The sequence below is a fragment of the Thermobia domestica genome, chromosome 9 (assembly GCF_964235325.1).
Source record: "Thermobia domestica chromosome 9, izTheDome1.hap1.1, whole genome shotgun sequence".
Classification (NCBI taxonomy): Eukaryota; Metazoa; Arthropoda; class Insecta; order Zygentoma; family Lepismatidae; genus Thermobia; species Thermobia domestica.
Window position 1 is genome coordinate 22,323,819 of NC_137462.1, and position 16,858 is coordinate 22,340,676.

The window sequence follows — 16,858 nt, forward strand, 5'->3', positions numbered from 1 at the left end:
AAGTTATGACAGAAAAAGAGCAGCTTTCTGCTCTTTATTCATTGTTTCGTCAGTGTGTAATGGATCTCAATACTGTACGCTTGCCTCTGTTCCTGATTATAATGTACATTACGTACAGTACTGTATTCATAAATTGTTCTTGGAAAAATACGTACTGTATTATAACCAAGGATGTTATAAAATAGAGGATCTGCCCCAACAACAAAATCTTAAAGCCATACGTCACAGTTTCGCCACCCCCTACTCTGCCCAGTCCGCCCAATATGATCGGAATGTTTTAAGCCAACAATCATGGCGGAAACGAAAGTAGCCAATCCGACGATGGCGGAAACGAGAGTAGCCAATCAGACGTGCCGATGCTCAGTTGTTTTTTGGCTTCATTGATTTAATAGGATGAAGATACATATGGGCAGATCCTCTATTTTATAACATCCTTGATTGTAACAGTGACTTGTGGTATAAAAACTTTGTCTTCTGGTATTGGAGGGGCAAAGAAATGAGTTCGTAGAACTTCGGCCTTCTTGTTATCCGGCCTGTCCTTTCGCCATATGAGGCCGGAACTCGGTATTTCATTGTTCATATCAATACAATGCAGTGAAAAGTAGAAAATAAAAATAAATAATTAACAAATAAAAACCAACTATGTTGAAAATAATGCATCGCCCTGTGTTCAGAACTGAAAATTAAAAATAAAATTTAAAAAAAAAACAAGTATGCAGTTATTAATATCTAATTTAATATTAATAACTGAAAACTTGTTTTCTAGTTTTCAGTTCAGAACAAAGGGAAAAGGATCATTTTCATCTTACTTGTTTTTTTAATTTATTATTTTATATTTCATTTATTTATTAAATTAACCCATTTCAACACAATATTTTGTGTTTTTTCCAGGCCTCAGTTTCGTATGTCAGCCCGTACGATGTCTGAGGAAGTTATAGTGACGTCACCCTCTCCAGGCCCTGTTCTCACATACGACAAGCGATGTGATCTTCAATCGCCTCAGGGGTTAGTGTTTGATTATATCAACATATGCATGATCACTTGAAAACTGAGCTACTTGATTGATGTTATTTTTAAACTAATGCTTGAGAAGCATGAATCCTGCTTTAGTAATTGCTTCCTACTGGCTCACGTCAATGTCAGCAGTTTTTGTGAATAAACTCTTACTTAGCAGTTCTATCGTAAATTTGGATGCACCAATGTTTATAATTTGGTATCAATGTTTTGTGTCATCCGTGTCTTGCTCTTTAGTCACCGCTGTAAGTAAGCGCTATCCCCATATACTTGATCTTCCACCCGAATATTACTTTAAATGGCAAACAGCCAGAGATGTGTTGCCTTACTCTGTAATATCTTTAGCAGTGGTAATGTTTAGTAATCTCTGTCTCAAGTACGGCGGCGTCACGTATTACACTCTAGGACGCTGCTTAAGCACTGTTTTCACAGTTGTTCTGTCGTACATTATACTGGACGAGAAGCCATCATATAGAAGATTGTGGTGCTGTAGTGTAATAGTTCTTGGATTCTCGTTAGGTACGGTCGCAGAAAACGTTGCTGGTACCTTGTCACTACTAAGTTCTATAAACTGTATTCTAGCAGCTTTGTACCTTTCGTTATCTGCTGTTCTGCTTAAGTTTGCGTTACTCTACGTTAACAATAACGTCTTGGCGTTAGCATTTTATTTTAACGTCTGGTTTTCTGTTGTGTTGCTTCCCTTTATCGTGGTAAATGCAGAAGTTCCGTTAATAATCAATTACGAATATATAGGAAGTTGCAGTTTCTGGTTTCTGATGTCATTAAGTGCTCTTTTTGCTTTCCTAAATGGTTATGTAGGAACGTTACAGATTCAAGTGACATCACCTTTAACACATAATGTATCCGTCACTGGAAAATCATGTGTCCAGGCAGTGTTAGGAGCCATTATTTTCCAAGAATATAAGACGTGGACCTGGTGGTTTTCTAATGGGCTTGTTATGACGGGAACCATTGCGTATGCTCTCCAAAATGAATGAATGAACACTGATTTTGGTTAACTCAATGTAAAAAAAAAAAAAAAGAAAGAAAGAAAAAGAAAAAAGAAAAAGAAAAAAGAAAGAAATGTTGAAGACACTTATTCTCAATTCACTGTTAATGCTAATTATAAATATTGTAATAACTGGATTAGGGTAAACATAACAGATTTTGTAATATTTTATTAAAGTTTTTCTCTTTGATGATGATTAAGGTTATATACAGAAAACTATTTATATATTTTGAAACTTGCATTTAAAAAGAAAAACCTCACCGAACTCGTTATTTTTAACTTGTATATAACTTTTAATGACGGTTTTTAGATACAGCTAAAAGCTACAATTATTCATATAAATTTACAGTACTCCAGTTATATCTCCAGTTAAATCTAATTCAATCAAGATTAAGGAATTATTTTCGACAAAGGAAAAAATCATCTAAGAAAATTATTGAAATATTTAATCAGTGTCTAATTTTGCAAATCATTACTTAGTTGGTTGGTCGAAGTTTAGTGCCATTTTTTAGTACTTGATATATAAGGCATGAACTTATATAGGAGTGGCAATACATTTTTTTTTCCGCCTAACGACCCGATATGCCGAACGGGAGGCAATTTGCAAGTTGTGAGACGCCATTATCCTTTACCCCATCCATAATAAGTTCCTTTATCTTGCAAAATGCGTACGTTTTGATCTCACCACCGTATTGGACACCCAAGAAAAGCTCCTGTTAAAAAATGAAGTTTTTATCTCAAAACAATATCACTTCAAACTTTTTCATAAGATTTGTTCAATTTTGAACTTGCTCGTAATTCAAACATGCTTGCAATAAAGGATTTCTCCGGTTGTCTAATTGTTTCATATGTAAAAAGCAGCCGAATGAACATAGTATCAATATGAAGTCGTAGTGACACCCGACAACTTTCCCTGATGAGAAGATTTGCTTCATAACCTTCTTCTCCGAACATGCATCTTCTACAACGTGCTCCCAATGTTACGTTCATTGTCTGTACTTTTCTTCTATTGCATGTAAGGCGTGCTTCAGCAGATTGAGTTTCCAAGTATCAGTTGTATTCACTACGCTTTGCAACGGAATAAAAGTGTAATAGGAAGTCATATCTTTAGATTGCAGACATTTTTGGATCCGATCAATATATTGGAGAAATAAAGACCAGAAATAAACAAAGGCAATGAAGTTAAATGCATGAATGTTTGGAAGAGAAAGATCTGCATTTTCTAAAGAGTAACAAGTGTTTCAGTCGAGCGTGTTATGCAGTTCTTCCAGTATATCAATAACATGCTTCTTCGCAGCTTCTGCTTTTAAACTCCTCACTTTTTCGATGTACCATAAAGTACAGATGAACTTCTATTTATTTATTTATTTTAGTTTAACATCTCACAATTATACACTCATGTGAAGGGAAATGGTGGAATGACAAAAGTGGGTAGAAACGGGAGAGCCTCGAGAAAATCCACGCATATGGTATTTGTCTACTACAAACCCCACTTGGGGGAAGCTGGGATCGAACCATCGACCTCACGCGCAGAGATGAGCGCTTTGCAACTGGACCACTCGGTTCAATCACATGGGCTTCAATAAGCAAGCAGCAAATTAAGACAATAACACACTGAGCAAAGCTATGTGAAAAACATGTAAAAAAAAATCACGTAATAGTTTCAACACAATAACTATTACGTGATTGTGTTTTTCTTTACATATTATCACATAGCCTTGTTCAGTGTGTTATTGTGTTTTACTACAATATGGAAACAAGACATGATAGAATAGTTATAAGACAATAAACATTATATTTTAATGACTCTACTTATAACTTATCCATTAAATGTATGTTTATCTGTTGTATGTATACAGTACAACAGAACAGATTATTAACATTGTCAAGAGTCTCCCTTTCAGCAAGTACAGCCAAGCGCGTAGTAAGTCCAGCGACAAATATAATCACCAACTACTAATAAGATACTTCATTGATTACGAAGGAAATTATGCTGCCGATAGAAGCCCTTCAAAAGGCGAGACCCAGGACAAGGGCACCACTGAGCCCCCTCTTACGCCGCCACTGTGTGCAAAAAAATAAAGTAAACGTTTGTTTGTTTTTGAAGGCTCAACGAACGACACTGTACCCCTAAATTTTGATGAAGTGATACTGAATACATGTTTCATTTCGGTTTTGGGTACCGGCGCCATCTTTGTTTTATAGCTGCTTGATTCATATGGCAAATTGTTTCTCTGTTTACTTTAAAATGTGCTGCGGAATTTTTAATCGTGTGATTTTGTTGATTTCATCTTCAAGGCCTAGTTAACCCATTATCAGCCATTGTCCCTTTTTTGGGACGGTTCTTTTTTACTATTTTTTGAAAGTGCTTGGAAAGATATTCTTCAAATATTTCATTTCCTTTCATTTGTTTACAGTCTCTTCTGCATCATACAGAAGTTACTTGCAAACTTTTAATAATACGATGATCAAGATATGGCGCCACGTTATGTCGAATTTGCATTTTTCAGCTGTGCAAACTTTTTTTTCGTTTTAGTGTAATTTTTGTACCGCATATTCAGTAAAATAACGTTTGTTTTATGACAACATGTATCTCAAAGTAATATGATCGTCTGCTATGCAACATAAGTGCATTTAGTTAAATTTCTCATATATTTGTCTCAAGCGTCCCAAAATTGGGACATTGGCTGGTTACGTTAGTATTGTTTCCTGTGTGAGTTATAGTTTATTCTTATCCAATATTGGTAATTCTAAAGATATTATTAGATGCTGGTGGTAAGTAACGAAGGTTGTATTTCGTAGAACACTAACATTGTATAAGCCTGCACTCACAGTGGGTGAAATTGTGAATTTATTAGAAAAGTAAGATAGTGATGAGATCGACCCCTGCCCTTTGATGAACAGCAATCAGATGGAGAAAGAAAGAAAACGTGGTTTCATGGACCATAGATTTGATAAAGAAAATGAAATTCTCATTGTGAAACGGAATCATAACAGAGAGATGAACTAACAAATGCATAAAGATAAGTGCAATACAAGTGTACAAACTCCTTTAGGATAACAATAAAGTAATTTAGAATTACATATATGTAAAACAAATAAGTGTGCAAATGTGTATTCATTTGGAACAATTTCATAAATTTCCCAATTTCAAGGACGTTTGTGAAATACAAATATAAAATGCTTACGTATTCTGCCATTGTCCCAAAAATGGGACGGGTTGTATTTCCTGAACTATATAGACTATTTCTACTTTAACACTAATTTTGCGTCTTTATATCTCACACAGTTATGAATAAACACATTTTATGACATTAACAACGATACAAGAGTTTTGGCGGGTAATGGGTTAAATGTTTTGTCTCTTCTTTACCGAAAATTGATTTATGCTATATATGAGTTTAAAATTACTTAAAATTTTAAAAATGATATTAAACGTTAAAATTATATTCACAAAATTTAATTTTCACGAAGTATGGGAAAATGCAGTTAGACTTGAAAAAGAAATTAATAAATTCAAAGTATTTAAAATTCCAGTTCGTTTCAAAGAAAACGTATTAATAATTTCCAATAAGTCAATGTGCTACCAAATAAAGATGGAAACATAATCGGATCCACGGTGTGGACGAAGGATCGTTCATCCCCCTTCCCCTCCAATCTAATGGTAAAATTACCAGTACTGCAAACACCCGGATCTATTCATAAAGTAACTCTAAATAGCCCCTTCCCCAACAAGTTCGTCATGGATCCGGCCCTGGATGGCGCTGGTGTTTAACATTTGCTGTGTGCACTCCAAATTCTTGCTACTCTATTTCTCCTTTATTTGCAATTACAAACTTAAACTAGAAACATTACTAATTTTTGGAAAACCTAAATTAAACCTGTAAAACTTATTTTGTGAAACTTCATTCAAGGTTCGTATATACACTACTTGAACGACTAGTAGTACAGAGACTTATTGTGACAAGAACACAGACTCCATTACAAATATAAAACTTCGGTAAATTCAGATTGATGCGATTTTATGCACATAAAAAAATTACGGAAATAAATAATTAAATTTTACAAAATTACACATTATTTTTGAATATGAAAAGACACACTACTATGAATATAATAACTATCATTATTGTCTTAGTTGAAAGTTATCTTTTTCATCAGTAAAAATAATGGATAATACTAATTACGGTCGCTGCATTAAGGCTTTCTCGACCATGACACTTGAAATTGTTTTGTGCAGAAATTAATTAAATTTTAAATTGGTTACACATTTTCTAGTTGGTGCAGATTTAACGTACGGATGCACATCATATTTTTTTAAAATTTACAGAACAAATTTGTATTAGTGTCTTAATAGATAGGGATGAGCACGAAACGAGTCGATACAGGATTTTCCTGACAAAATTCGAGTCGAGACACGGCTCTTCCAATAGAGAAATATAATTTTTCGAGTCGAGACATCACTTTTACAGCACATTTTCGAGACGAGACAGCCACAAATCTTGTCTCGTACGCATCCCTATTAATAGACCAGTGTTTCGCGCTATTCTCTTTTATGTGTACAGGGTACGTTCTCAAAGTTTCAAGACTGAGTGTTATCTGAGTAGAGGCGCGCGCACAGACCCGTTCCACCGACAGGGTGCGGTAGTTGGGGATGTCAGCTAACCGTCCACACGAGCGTCAGTTGCCTCCGAAACGCAAAAGTGAGTAGATGTTTATTCACATGACTTGGTGTCGGTGACCCCCGTCTAAACCTAAGTGAGTGGAAAATGCAGCGGTAATTGGAGCAGCCTTTTGCCACGAAGTTCTGTGCGAAACAACAAAACAGTTACAGGCTTTTCATATGATTCAAGAGGTTTACAAAGAAAACGCCCCTAACAGCACAAGATGTGCTAGGCATGTGCCATTTAGGTGCCCCAGCTACTTTTTAGGTACCGACACTTGACACATATGATATTCATGTGCTAAGTATGTACTTCAGCTACCTACAGTTTTAGGCACTTGTTACACCTAATTGATATGTGCAACTATGTGCCGCAAATATAGCATTTATATACCTAGCTCAGTTTCGCACTCTAACAGTCATTTGTTTTTGTCGTCACTTGGGACATATATCTGTCATGTTCTAGGTACGTCTTTTAGGTACATACTGTTTTAGATACCCTAACAGCACAAGATGTGATGCGTATGCGCCATTTAGATGTGATGCGCGATTGTGTTCTAAATTCATTTCCCACATTTGATGCATTTGTTGCTTCTTTTTCTAAGCGATTGTGTACTAGAAGCAAGAAATGCATCAACTTTATTAATGCATAAGTTCATGCGTTTGTTACTTCTAGTACACAATCGCTTAGAAGAAGAAACAACAAATGCATCAAATGTGGGAGATGAATTTAGAACACCTAAATGGCGCATGCCTAGCACATCTTGTGCTGTTAGGGTTGTTTCAGAGTTTGTTGACACAGCTCCATCATTTATTCAACTCTAAAAGATCTAATATTTTTTCTTTCATTACCAGGATGATTGAAGTTTTATATCTTCAGATGCAGAACTAGGTTCCAATCACCTACATTATTAATTAATGTTAATAATTATTTTGTGTCATTGTTAATGCAAAGTAAAAGTTGCAGAAAGTGATCGATAATGACAGATGGCGGATGAAGTTCGAGCCAATCGTTCTTCCTTTAATCTCAATCAATAATCATGATCTCAAGTGCGGTTTTGTTTCTTAAGATGCACACCTTGGTTCCAATATCATAGAGTTTTGTTATAAATAATTATTTCTATACAGTAATGGCATTTCAAGTTTTGCTGGGGGGACAAGGATGTTCATCGGCATAAGATTTTTACGTATTTTAGTACTAAATTGGCATAAATACAATTTTCAATTGTAGAAATATGGGGATGGAAATAACGGAATATGATGAAAGATAACACATGATCTACTGTTTTCTGCAATGCGAGCAAGTATTAGCAAATTGAAGAAGAACCAAATTATCTTCACACGTTAGAATTCCCTTTAAAAATACAAAAGTGCAACATATAATATTGACCTACTATTAAATCCATATACAGTTGATCTTAAGGGAAAAGTCATTAAGTAATATTTTACAGATTTTGAGTAAAACGGTTTTCCTTGAGAAAATTTGTACACATATTTCAGTTAGTGAATAGTGACATCAGTTTCTACCTCTAAATATTGGAAAATGTAGTTGGTGACTTCTTTAACATGATTTTTTTTCCCGGTTAATGACTTGTTTTTAAGACTAATATTCTTGTTAGTTGTCGTCCTTGGCTGAAATATTTTGTTTAAATGTCGAAGTTAAACGTAAATACGAACGCTTATTTTTTAAAAATAGTAACGAATATTTGAGTCCTAAATTCTTATTAATTGTCTTGATATTACGGACATACACACAGATTAAAAACTACTTTATTTATTGTTATACATTTCAAGCGTAATGAAAAGGTGCAGAGTTAAGTCCATGTCATCTATTTCATATACATGTATACACAATTGCAATTGTATGTTATGGGTGAGAATTTGTTCCCGATTTCTCATAGTTCTCATTTCTTATCAAGTCTTTCTGGCTACATATGTACATTATTTATTTTAATGATCCTTAGTATATAAGTCTACAAAAAATAAATTAATAAATAATCTTTATTCTCAATTTTTTAAAAAGGAAACCATACTTTCTTGAGATATCCTCTTACTGCTCAACAGCATGTTAATAATTGCACATTTAGTTTGAGTTCAGTTAGTTTCATGAGGTCCATATCATGGACAAGTATCCCTTTTCCAGCCCTGCCCTGATGTCCTCATCATTTATTTGTAATATTATGGAATTACTCCGCAATATTAATATGTGTTACAATTTTGATTCTTTTATATGAAGAAATAAAAGTTTGCGTTAGTCCAAAATATTAAAAAGTGGAATGTTGATGTTGATTGGAACAAGATAAACAAAAACTTCTCACATTCTACGAACCACTGATTTTCGTCTCTCTCAGAACTTCAAAACAGCTTGCTATACGTTACATACTGTATAAACGTATATACTGCTGAAATATTTATTACTAAAATAGGTTGTCAGACATTAAATTTCATAATGCAATCAATTGCACCTAAAATAATGCATTGTCGGATCTAGCCCTGTGCTGGGAGAACTAGCCCCCCCCAGTTTTTTGAGTGACAAAACTAATTGAAGTTTTTCCTTATATATTTTTGAAATTTTATAGTAAACTCATAATATACCTATCATGGATGCGCCCCCTCCCTCGTTTTTACCTTTTAGATCCGCCTTTGATTTGTGAACAGTACTTAGTCAATCAGAATGCGCATTTCTTGTTCTTGTTAGAAACTTTATCCTAGTCGAAACTGCAAACTTGCGTACCGTATGAATATAGTGTTAAAATGTCGAAATCACAAAGTGATCACATTTTCCATCCTATTGATTCATAGTTAAATATTCTGTCAAACTTAATATTGATTGCTTACGGTGCCTACTTATATGTAATTTTGAGGTTGCATGCTATACTTCGTGCAATTGTTCTAAACATCCAACATTGCTTGAAAGAAAGCCAGTGAAAACCACTCTACGATAGCACTAATATCAAATGAAAATATCGGTTGAATTTCACCCATTTCCATTGACATAAAATTAGCCGACTGGTGACTCATGTAACAAATGTTTGTTTGTACTTTCCGAACACTATCAGAGTTTTAGCATAGAGTTAAAATAACTTTATGGGGCGTTTACACTTGGTCGATTTAGTCGCACGGCTAAATCGACTTGCTGCATTTGCGACTAAATCGAAGCAACTAGGCCGAATCAGATCGATGGATGTGTTCAATTGTTTCAACCGAAATTGAATGCTGCTTGTCGATTCGCTTTCCTCTGGTTGATTCGAAATCGACTGGCAATTTTAAAGATGTCCAAGCAAAAAGTAATTGGTACAATTTGCGGTATTATAGTAGAAGAAAATAGAATCGACCACAAAAAATAGAACGTCTTTCGATTCAGTTGCTAGTCGATTAGTCGCTTTCGATCAACAAGCGATTAAGTTGAAGTCCTGTTTACACGGTCGATTAAGTTGAAAGTGACGTCAATTCAACTGAATCGAACGCAAATCGACTAAGTGTAAACGCCCCATTAGATACTACTGTAATCTCTCGATACTTTTTCTACAGCTCTTCTCAGATGAGAAGCAACATAAGCAGTAGCCAATGGTACACGGTATTTAGTACAACGTTGCCAGATTGCGGGCTCCCCTTTTCCTTGTCGCTCTTTCTCCAGCTGGGAATACTACAGATTAATTGACAGGATCATTCGCATTGTAAAAAGTGTTATTCCACTAAAATTTAGAATATCCTATGTTCATGCTGGAAATATAAATTATGAACTAAATTAATTATTTTTAATTTATATCATTAGAACTAATACAAGCTCGTCGTCTGTTTCATCCTACTTTAATCATCATCTATGATAGTTTGTATTTTGTCGCTATATTAGCCTGAGTCTTAAGTTTCTTACAAATTTTGTTACTCACCATTTCATGAAATCTTTACTTGTAATTTTTCTATATGTTATGCAAAGGATCATCCCCAATCTTCGTAACGACCCCACTTGCAAGGGAGATATCCATTTGCATTTTTCGTTCCTGGAACTTCTGATTAGAATTTTGTAATTAATCAGCAACTTTTTGAGATAAAGATTCTTTAGCTAGTTACAGACAATCCAAGCTCTTCCCATTTATAAATACTAACTGTATTTGTCTTCTCAGCTTTCAGGCTGGCTGTTGGTTGGAACCACGTCAAATTCCGTACAGATATTCCAGTACTATGGTAATTAAGCTTGGGTCCACCAAGAAGAGGTATATTGAAGAAGTGCATTGGCAGGTAAGAAATTAATCGAAGAAATTGACTACATTAATGATAAATGGAGTGCCACAAAATATGTGTATCCCAGTAACATAGACAATATATTGAAGAGTGAGGAACGGTAAGTTAACCGACTGCCGACCTTGGCCCTACGTTATAATCGTTCACTTTGCCGAGCATTTGCCGATCAACTCAATTCACAATGTAACCTTACAAAATAATAAATGACGACAAATTATTAGATGGTCATCATATACTTTAAACCACGTTGGTCCAACGTTCTTTCTTACACACACACACACACACACACACATATATATATATATATATATATATATATATATATATATATATATATATATATATATATATATATTGGAATTAATTGCAATTAGCAATTTCCAACGAAGGCGGTCATTAGCCTATGTGAAGCCTACCAAGTGTACGGCCATTAGTTTATGTAGAGCCGACCAAGTGTACGGCCACTAGCCTATGTGGAGCATATCAAGTGTACAGTACATTTATAGATACCGTAACACGGGGTTTGCAAGATTTAAGCAATTTTAAAGAAAATCGCATGTAACTTACAAATGTAATGATTGAGAACACTGTATTTTAAACACATAATAGCTAGATATGTAAGGAAAACATTAGTGGAAGTTCATTAGTAAACATTCAGTATGACCATAGTTATTAAAATATAAACTTTGGTGCAAAGTAACCCCTTAGGTGCGGTTACTTTGCACAACATAGGAAAAAAATGTTCAACATACAAACTGTGCAATGTTTTCCCTTCAGTGTTTATACATTTTACTTTCTACACAAAACTCAAATATTGATATTAGAATGATGGTACCGGAATCAGTACTTAGTTTGAATTATCGATATTTGTAAAGAAAATTATGTATTTTCTGGTACCGGCACAGAAACCACATTCTAATAGTTTAACATACGTTCCACAAAAATGCCAACTCAGGAACAAAAAAAAAAAAAAAAAAATCCCCGTGAACTGATTTGCTTTGGCTATTCCTTATGTCCAAGAATATCATCCCAACCGTAATCAGTGGAAGATTTACGGGGTTTGGGACTTTCAGTCTGATGTTCACCCAAATTGTATGATTTTTTTAAAATGTAATGTTAGTCATTTCTATACATATAAACTGCAAGACCCCCTCCAAAAAAAGTCTAGTGATTTTTATTTAAAAAACGAAGCCTTTGTGAGTGAAGCCCCTCTTAAACTACTTTTCTGGACCCGCCACTGTTCATAATTTATTTTCCAACAAAAAATTCATTTCGGCACCTACTTAAATAGGAAATTTACCTAAATTTAGAGTGCAGGAGGTTCCAGTAGCAATAATTTCCTATCTAAGCATTATTTTGGACCGGTGCAAAGTAACCCCGAGTAGAGGCTGAAACCGCCTTCTTCCAGGGTTACTTTTTTTATGACTTTAAAACGTTTCACATTACAATTTCGACCATTGAAGCCCCATTATACACTGTAGTATTCTACGAAACTGACTTAACTTTGACGGAAATTCTTGTACGTGATATCTTCCAAATTTGGCGACCTTTACAGTGGCTGCTTTCCATACCTCTGTAACAACGAACCCTCCTGGTAATTAGAACTGATGTTGACCGCCAACATTATAGCCAAAATACAGTTAGATGTTCTATCTTATGGTGGCAGTTGAAAATTCTTCTTTAGTGTTCATGATTTTCCTGACAGAGGACTCTGAAACTTTTTTTCATATTTTGTGCAAAGTAACCCCTGATGTGCAAAGTAATCCCATCTTACGGTATGTAATGTTATTATCTGTAGTACAGTAAGCATTAAAGCCAGTAACGAAGCAGAATGTATTAGTGTTATTGCTAGGACAGTACTGCTAATAATGGTGCTGCACACTAACTCCATCTTTGCTTTTAACACACTGATTTATAGTGAACTGGGATTTTTTTTTTTTTTTTTAGAAATTTCACTCCATGGCACTTTCATATGGCCCTATTCAAAAACGTACTCCTTCCTGACTGTCTGGATACCCCGCGTGTGTGCTGGACGTGTACAGAAATGAAATCTTTAAGTTTTACGTCCCACGTTTATGCCGGCTAGGCTAAAGGAGACGGTGATAATGAGAGATGAGTGAAATTGTGGAATGAAGAAAGTGGGAGGAAATGGGAGAACCCCGAGGAATCCCACGATCACGGTGTTTGTCCACCACAAAGTCCACACGGCGCGAGCTGGGATCGAACCAGGGACCCCAAGCACCGGAGGTGAACGCTCTACCACTGTGCCACCGCGCCCCCTGGACGTGTACAGAGTTTATAACGTTTGATGCGTCCACTTAATATTATAATATCCTTGGGTTGTTGAGGTGAGTTTAGTGACTAGAAGAGGACAACTTTACCATATAGTACAAATGTTTAAAAAATGTTTAAATAATAGTATTAAATTTTTAATCCATTAAAAATGATTTTATTACTTTTTCTAGAATCGTCTGGTGCCTCATCGTTTCACAGAGAGCGTTATTATCATGCCACGAGAGCCTCATACATCTTATACAACCACTCTCCACCCAACAGGTGACAACAAGCAACGGTGGTATACATCGGGAATAGAAGTCAAATGTCTGCCTCCAGCGTTACATGTTATCAGTTTAGAACCCCAACAAGAAATGGCAGGACTAAGTAATGGAGTTTGATTTCAAAGGATACTCTTGTAATTCAATTCTATGGACAATATAGCTGCTGGCTACGTGTAAATTAATGGGGTTGCAATGTGACCTGAGACAGAGCAACTTCGAGAATATATCTAAAACCACCTAAATATCACCTTATATTACGTACCATAATATATACGTAAGAGAGAAGCATACATATTACAAGAACAGAAGTTAATGTACATTTTCTTACTGCTGTGGATTATGCGCATTTCACTTCACAGCGTATGAAACAACAATGTCATAGAAATGTAAAACTACTGTGTTACTCATGCAAATTATTATTATATTTCAAGTTGATTGTCTTTGAAGATGATTCACTTGTTTTTACATCTGGTGTTTACTTACGTATCTCAGTAAAATACATACAAAGCAATCTCTAAGGCCAGTTTTAGACGAAAGCATTTATCGTAGCAGATGTGCTGCCAAAAATCTCGTATAATATTCTATGGCATGAAAAGTATATTGTGCTTTTACATGGTAGCATTTTGATAAGCATTTTGTCGTGACGTAGCAAACAAATCACTGGAGAAGAGCGCAATTATGGCTCCAAAACTAAAAACAGATATTTCAGTCACTATTTCTTCTAAAGCCCGTTTTCGCATATGGTTATTATGATACAAAGGACTTTTAACGGTGCAGTTATACTATACAGATCCATAGATTTTAAAATTTACAGAAGAAATTTCTAATGTTTTAATAGAGTAGTGTATAAGTAATGGAAATATGGTGTGCACTTACACCTGAGATGCGTATTTATGTGGAAATATAGAAATTAAGGTCGAACCTGAAATGCACGTAATTTTCAATAAGCTGCCATAAAATTTTGGCAGGTCTGTAACTTCCCCATTTTGTATCGAAAACAGAACCCAACCATCCCCATCGGGGCTTCTAACCCATCCCCACTACTGCTGCTACTACTACTACTACTGCTGCTACCACTACTACTCCTATTCCAACTACTACTACTACCCGTTCCTACTTCTACTCCTATTCCTACTACTACTACTCTTACCATTATTACACCTACAGCTACTGTTACTATTACTAAGTACTCCTACTACTACTCTTACTTCTCCTCCTCCTACTAGTACTACTACTACTATTATTCTTACTACTACTACTACTACTACTACTACTACTACTGCTTACTACTACTACTTACTCCTCCTCCTCCTCCTCTTACTACTACTAGACCCTACTACTACTTATATTATGGATCCGTATAGTAAAACTACACGTTACCACCTGTTAAAGTGAACCTGCACCGGAGAATGCAAGAGCACACCAATAAATGAAACGAGAAAGTTCTTTTTAATGAATTTCTGTATGTATCCGTATAGTGAGACTGCACGCTTTAACTTTGTACAAACAAGGATGTTCCTCATATTTTTTTAATCAACATAATAATAGTGTCCCTGCTCTAACTTTTTTTTTTTTTTACTACAATTCAATTTCCCACACATCGCTTCCTTTTAACACACCACGGCGCTGCAATCGGAGCAGAAATGCTGGGGAAAATGCTACGAAATAGAGCAGGTTCTATCGACAAGAAATGCCATAGGATGTGCCATGGCATGGGAAATGCTATAGCATTTGCTACTTTACACGGTAGGATATCGATGATACGATTTTTGCTACGAAAAATGCTACGATAAATGCTTCCGTCTAAAACTAGCCTTATACTAAATATTAAACATGACTTTATGTGTGGATTAGTTTACAACTCCTCACATGACTTAAGTGTGATACTTTTGCATGAAGAACGCAAAAACTATGAAAAAAATCTCAGAAATTTATAGATTAAATCCTCAGATAATATACTTATTGCAAGATGCTATCAAATAGGTTAGTAGGATTGCCTGCGAGCCAAGAATTCGGTATTGTTTTATCTCGGAAAGGTGTCGTATAATCAATTGTTGGGCCTGCTATACACTATAGGATAGATCCTAGGAAATCTCTTACAACTTTTCCTAGAGTCAAAATCTCAACGTGTTTGGCATCAGGTCGCATGTCATTTCCTATGTTCTGCACGATCCTATGAGATGTCTCGTGTTTAGAGCACGCTCTATTTCGCAACAAAAATTCGTAAGATTTCGATTTAAGCGACATCAGGTGAGAGAAAGTGAAAACAAAACAATAAAAGCCATATCGATATCAGTAGAATGTGCAGTGTAGTTACGTATTTGGCACAAAAGGGTAGGATTTCCTACGAAATACTGTATGTCGTAACATTTTTCCTCAGATAAATCTTAAGATATTTCCTAGGACTTATCTCATAGTGTATAGCAGGCCTTGTTGCTCATAGACGTCCGCTGACTACATTCTGCCACTGAGATCATATTTTTGCTTGGACACAAGTTACTCATAAAACAGAAATAAGTGATTCGATTTTTATTTTTTTTTTAATTTTTGACATTGATTAATCTAAGCGACAAAATATTACCTTGATCAATGCTGCAGGGAGATTATTGAATGTTATCTCCCTGTTCGGATGACTCATTAAACAATATAAAATACACTTTTTGTGAACCAGAGTATAACTTGAATATACAGCTGTGTTTGATATAACCAAGGACAAACAGAATGAAAATTTTGATATATTAGGCCTACTGTATTAATTGCAAAATATTTGTGAAACTATACTGTGTATACTGTATGGTCATATCGTATTTCCTAGTCCGCTTTATGTTTTAAAATTATATGTATCGGAATTTTATATATGCAGCAAGAAATACAGTTAATACAAGTTTCACTGAATATTGTATTAATGAAACTTGACTAAATATAAAATTGTGTACTCTTGATTATATTTTCAATAAATAATTATAACGCCTGATAAAATGTATTTGTTTCATTTAATCATCATCTTTACTGTTAAATGATTATCGTGAACGGGTCTCTGGTACGCAAAATTATCATTTAAGAATTTTCCAATTGTACTAGACAAAAGAAATTTATCTTATGTAAAGCTCTGTCTTCAACAGTACTACAACAGGGTGTGATTTTTCCTAATTGAATACTGTAGCCATTTTCATTCTTTATTTAAAGGGTATCCAAATACTGTTTTTCAACTGTTACAAGTTCCGTTGACACCTTCAGCTAAAAAGAGTCCTCCTATAATAATGAGCAAAACATTTAAAAGCAGATAAAAAAAAAAGTTTATTTCCTGTAAAATTCTGGAATTATAGATGCGAAGTGGTGATGGCTGGAAGGAAACGTTTGGCTTTCATTCTT

General features: G+C 35.0%; 1 protein-coding gene across 2 annotated transcripts in view; it reads left to right on the forward strand.

The window, feature by feature from the left end:
- LOC145694457 (uncharacterized) overlaps positions 1-16,465 on the forward strand; it is a 108,157-nt gene extending 91,692 nt beyond the window's left edge. For both annotated transcript variants that reach the window (XM_081770726.1, XM_081770727.1), the window contains 3 exons: positions 892-1,005; positions 10,811-10,925; positions 13,394-16,465. In XM_081770726.1, coding sequence (XP_081626852.1) covers positions 892-1,005; positions 10,811-10,925; positions 13,394-13,603 — 439 coding nt within the window. In that variant the 3' untranslated portion in view covers positions 13,604-16,465. The remainder of the gene's footprint in view (positions 1-891; positions 1,006-10,810; positions 10,926-13,393) is intronic.
- Positions 16,466-16,858: the final 393 nt, after the last annotated feature.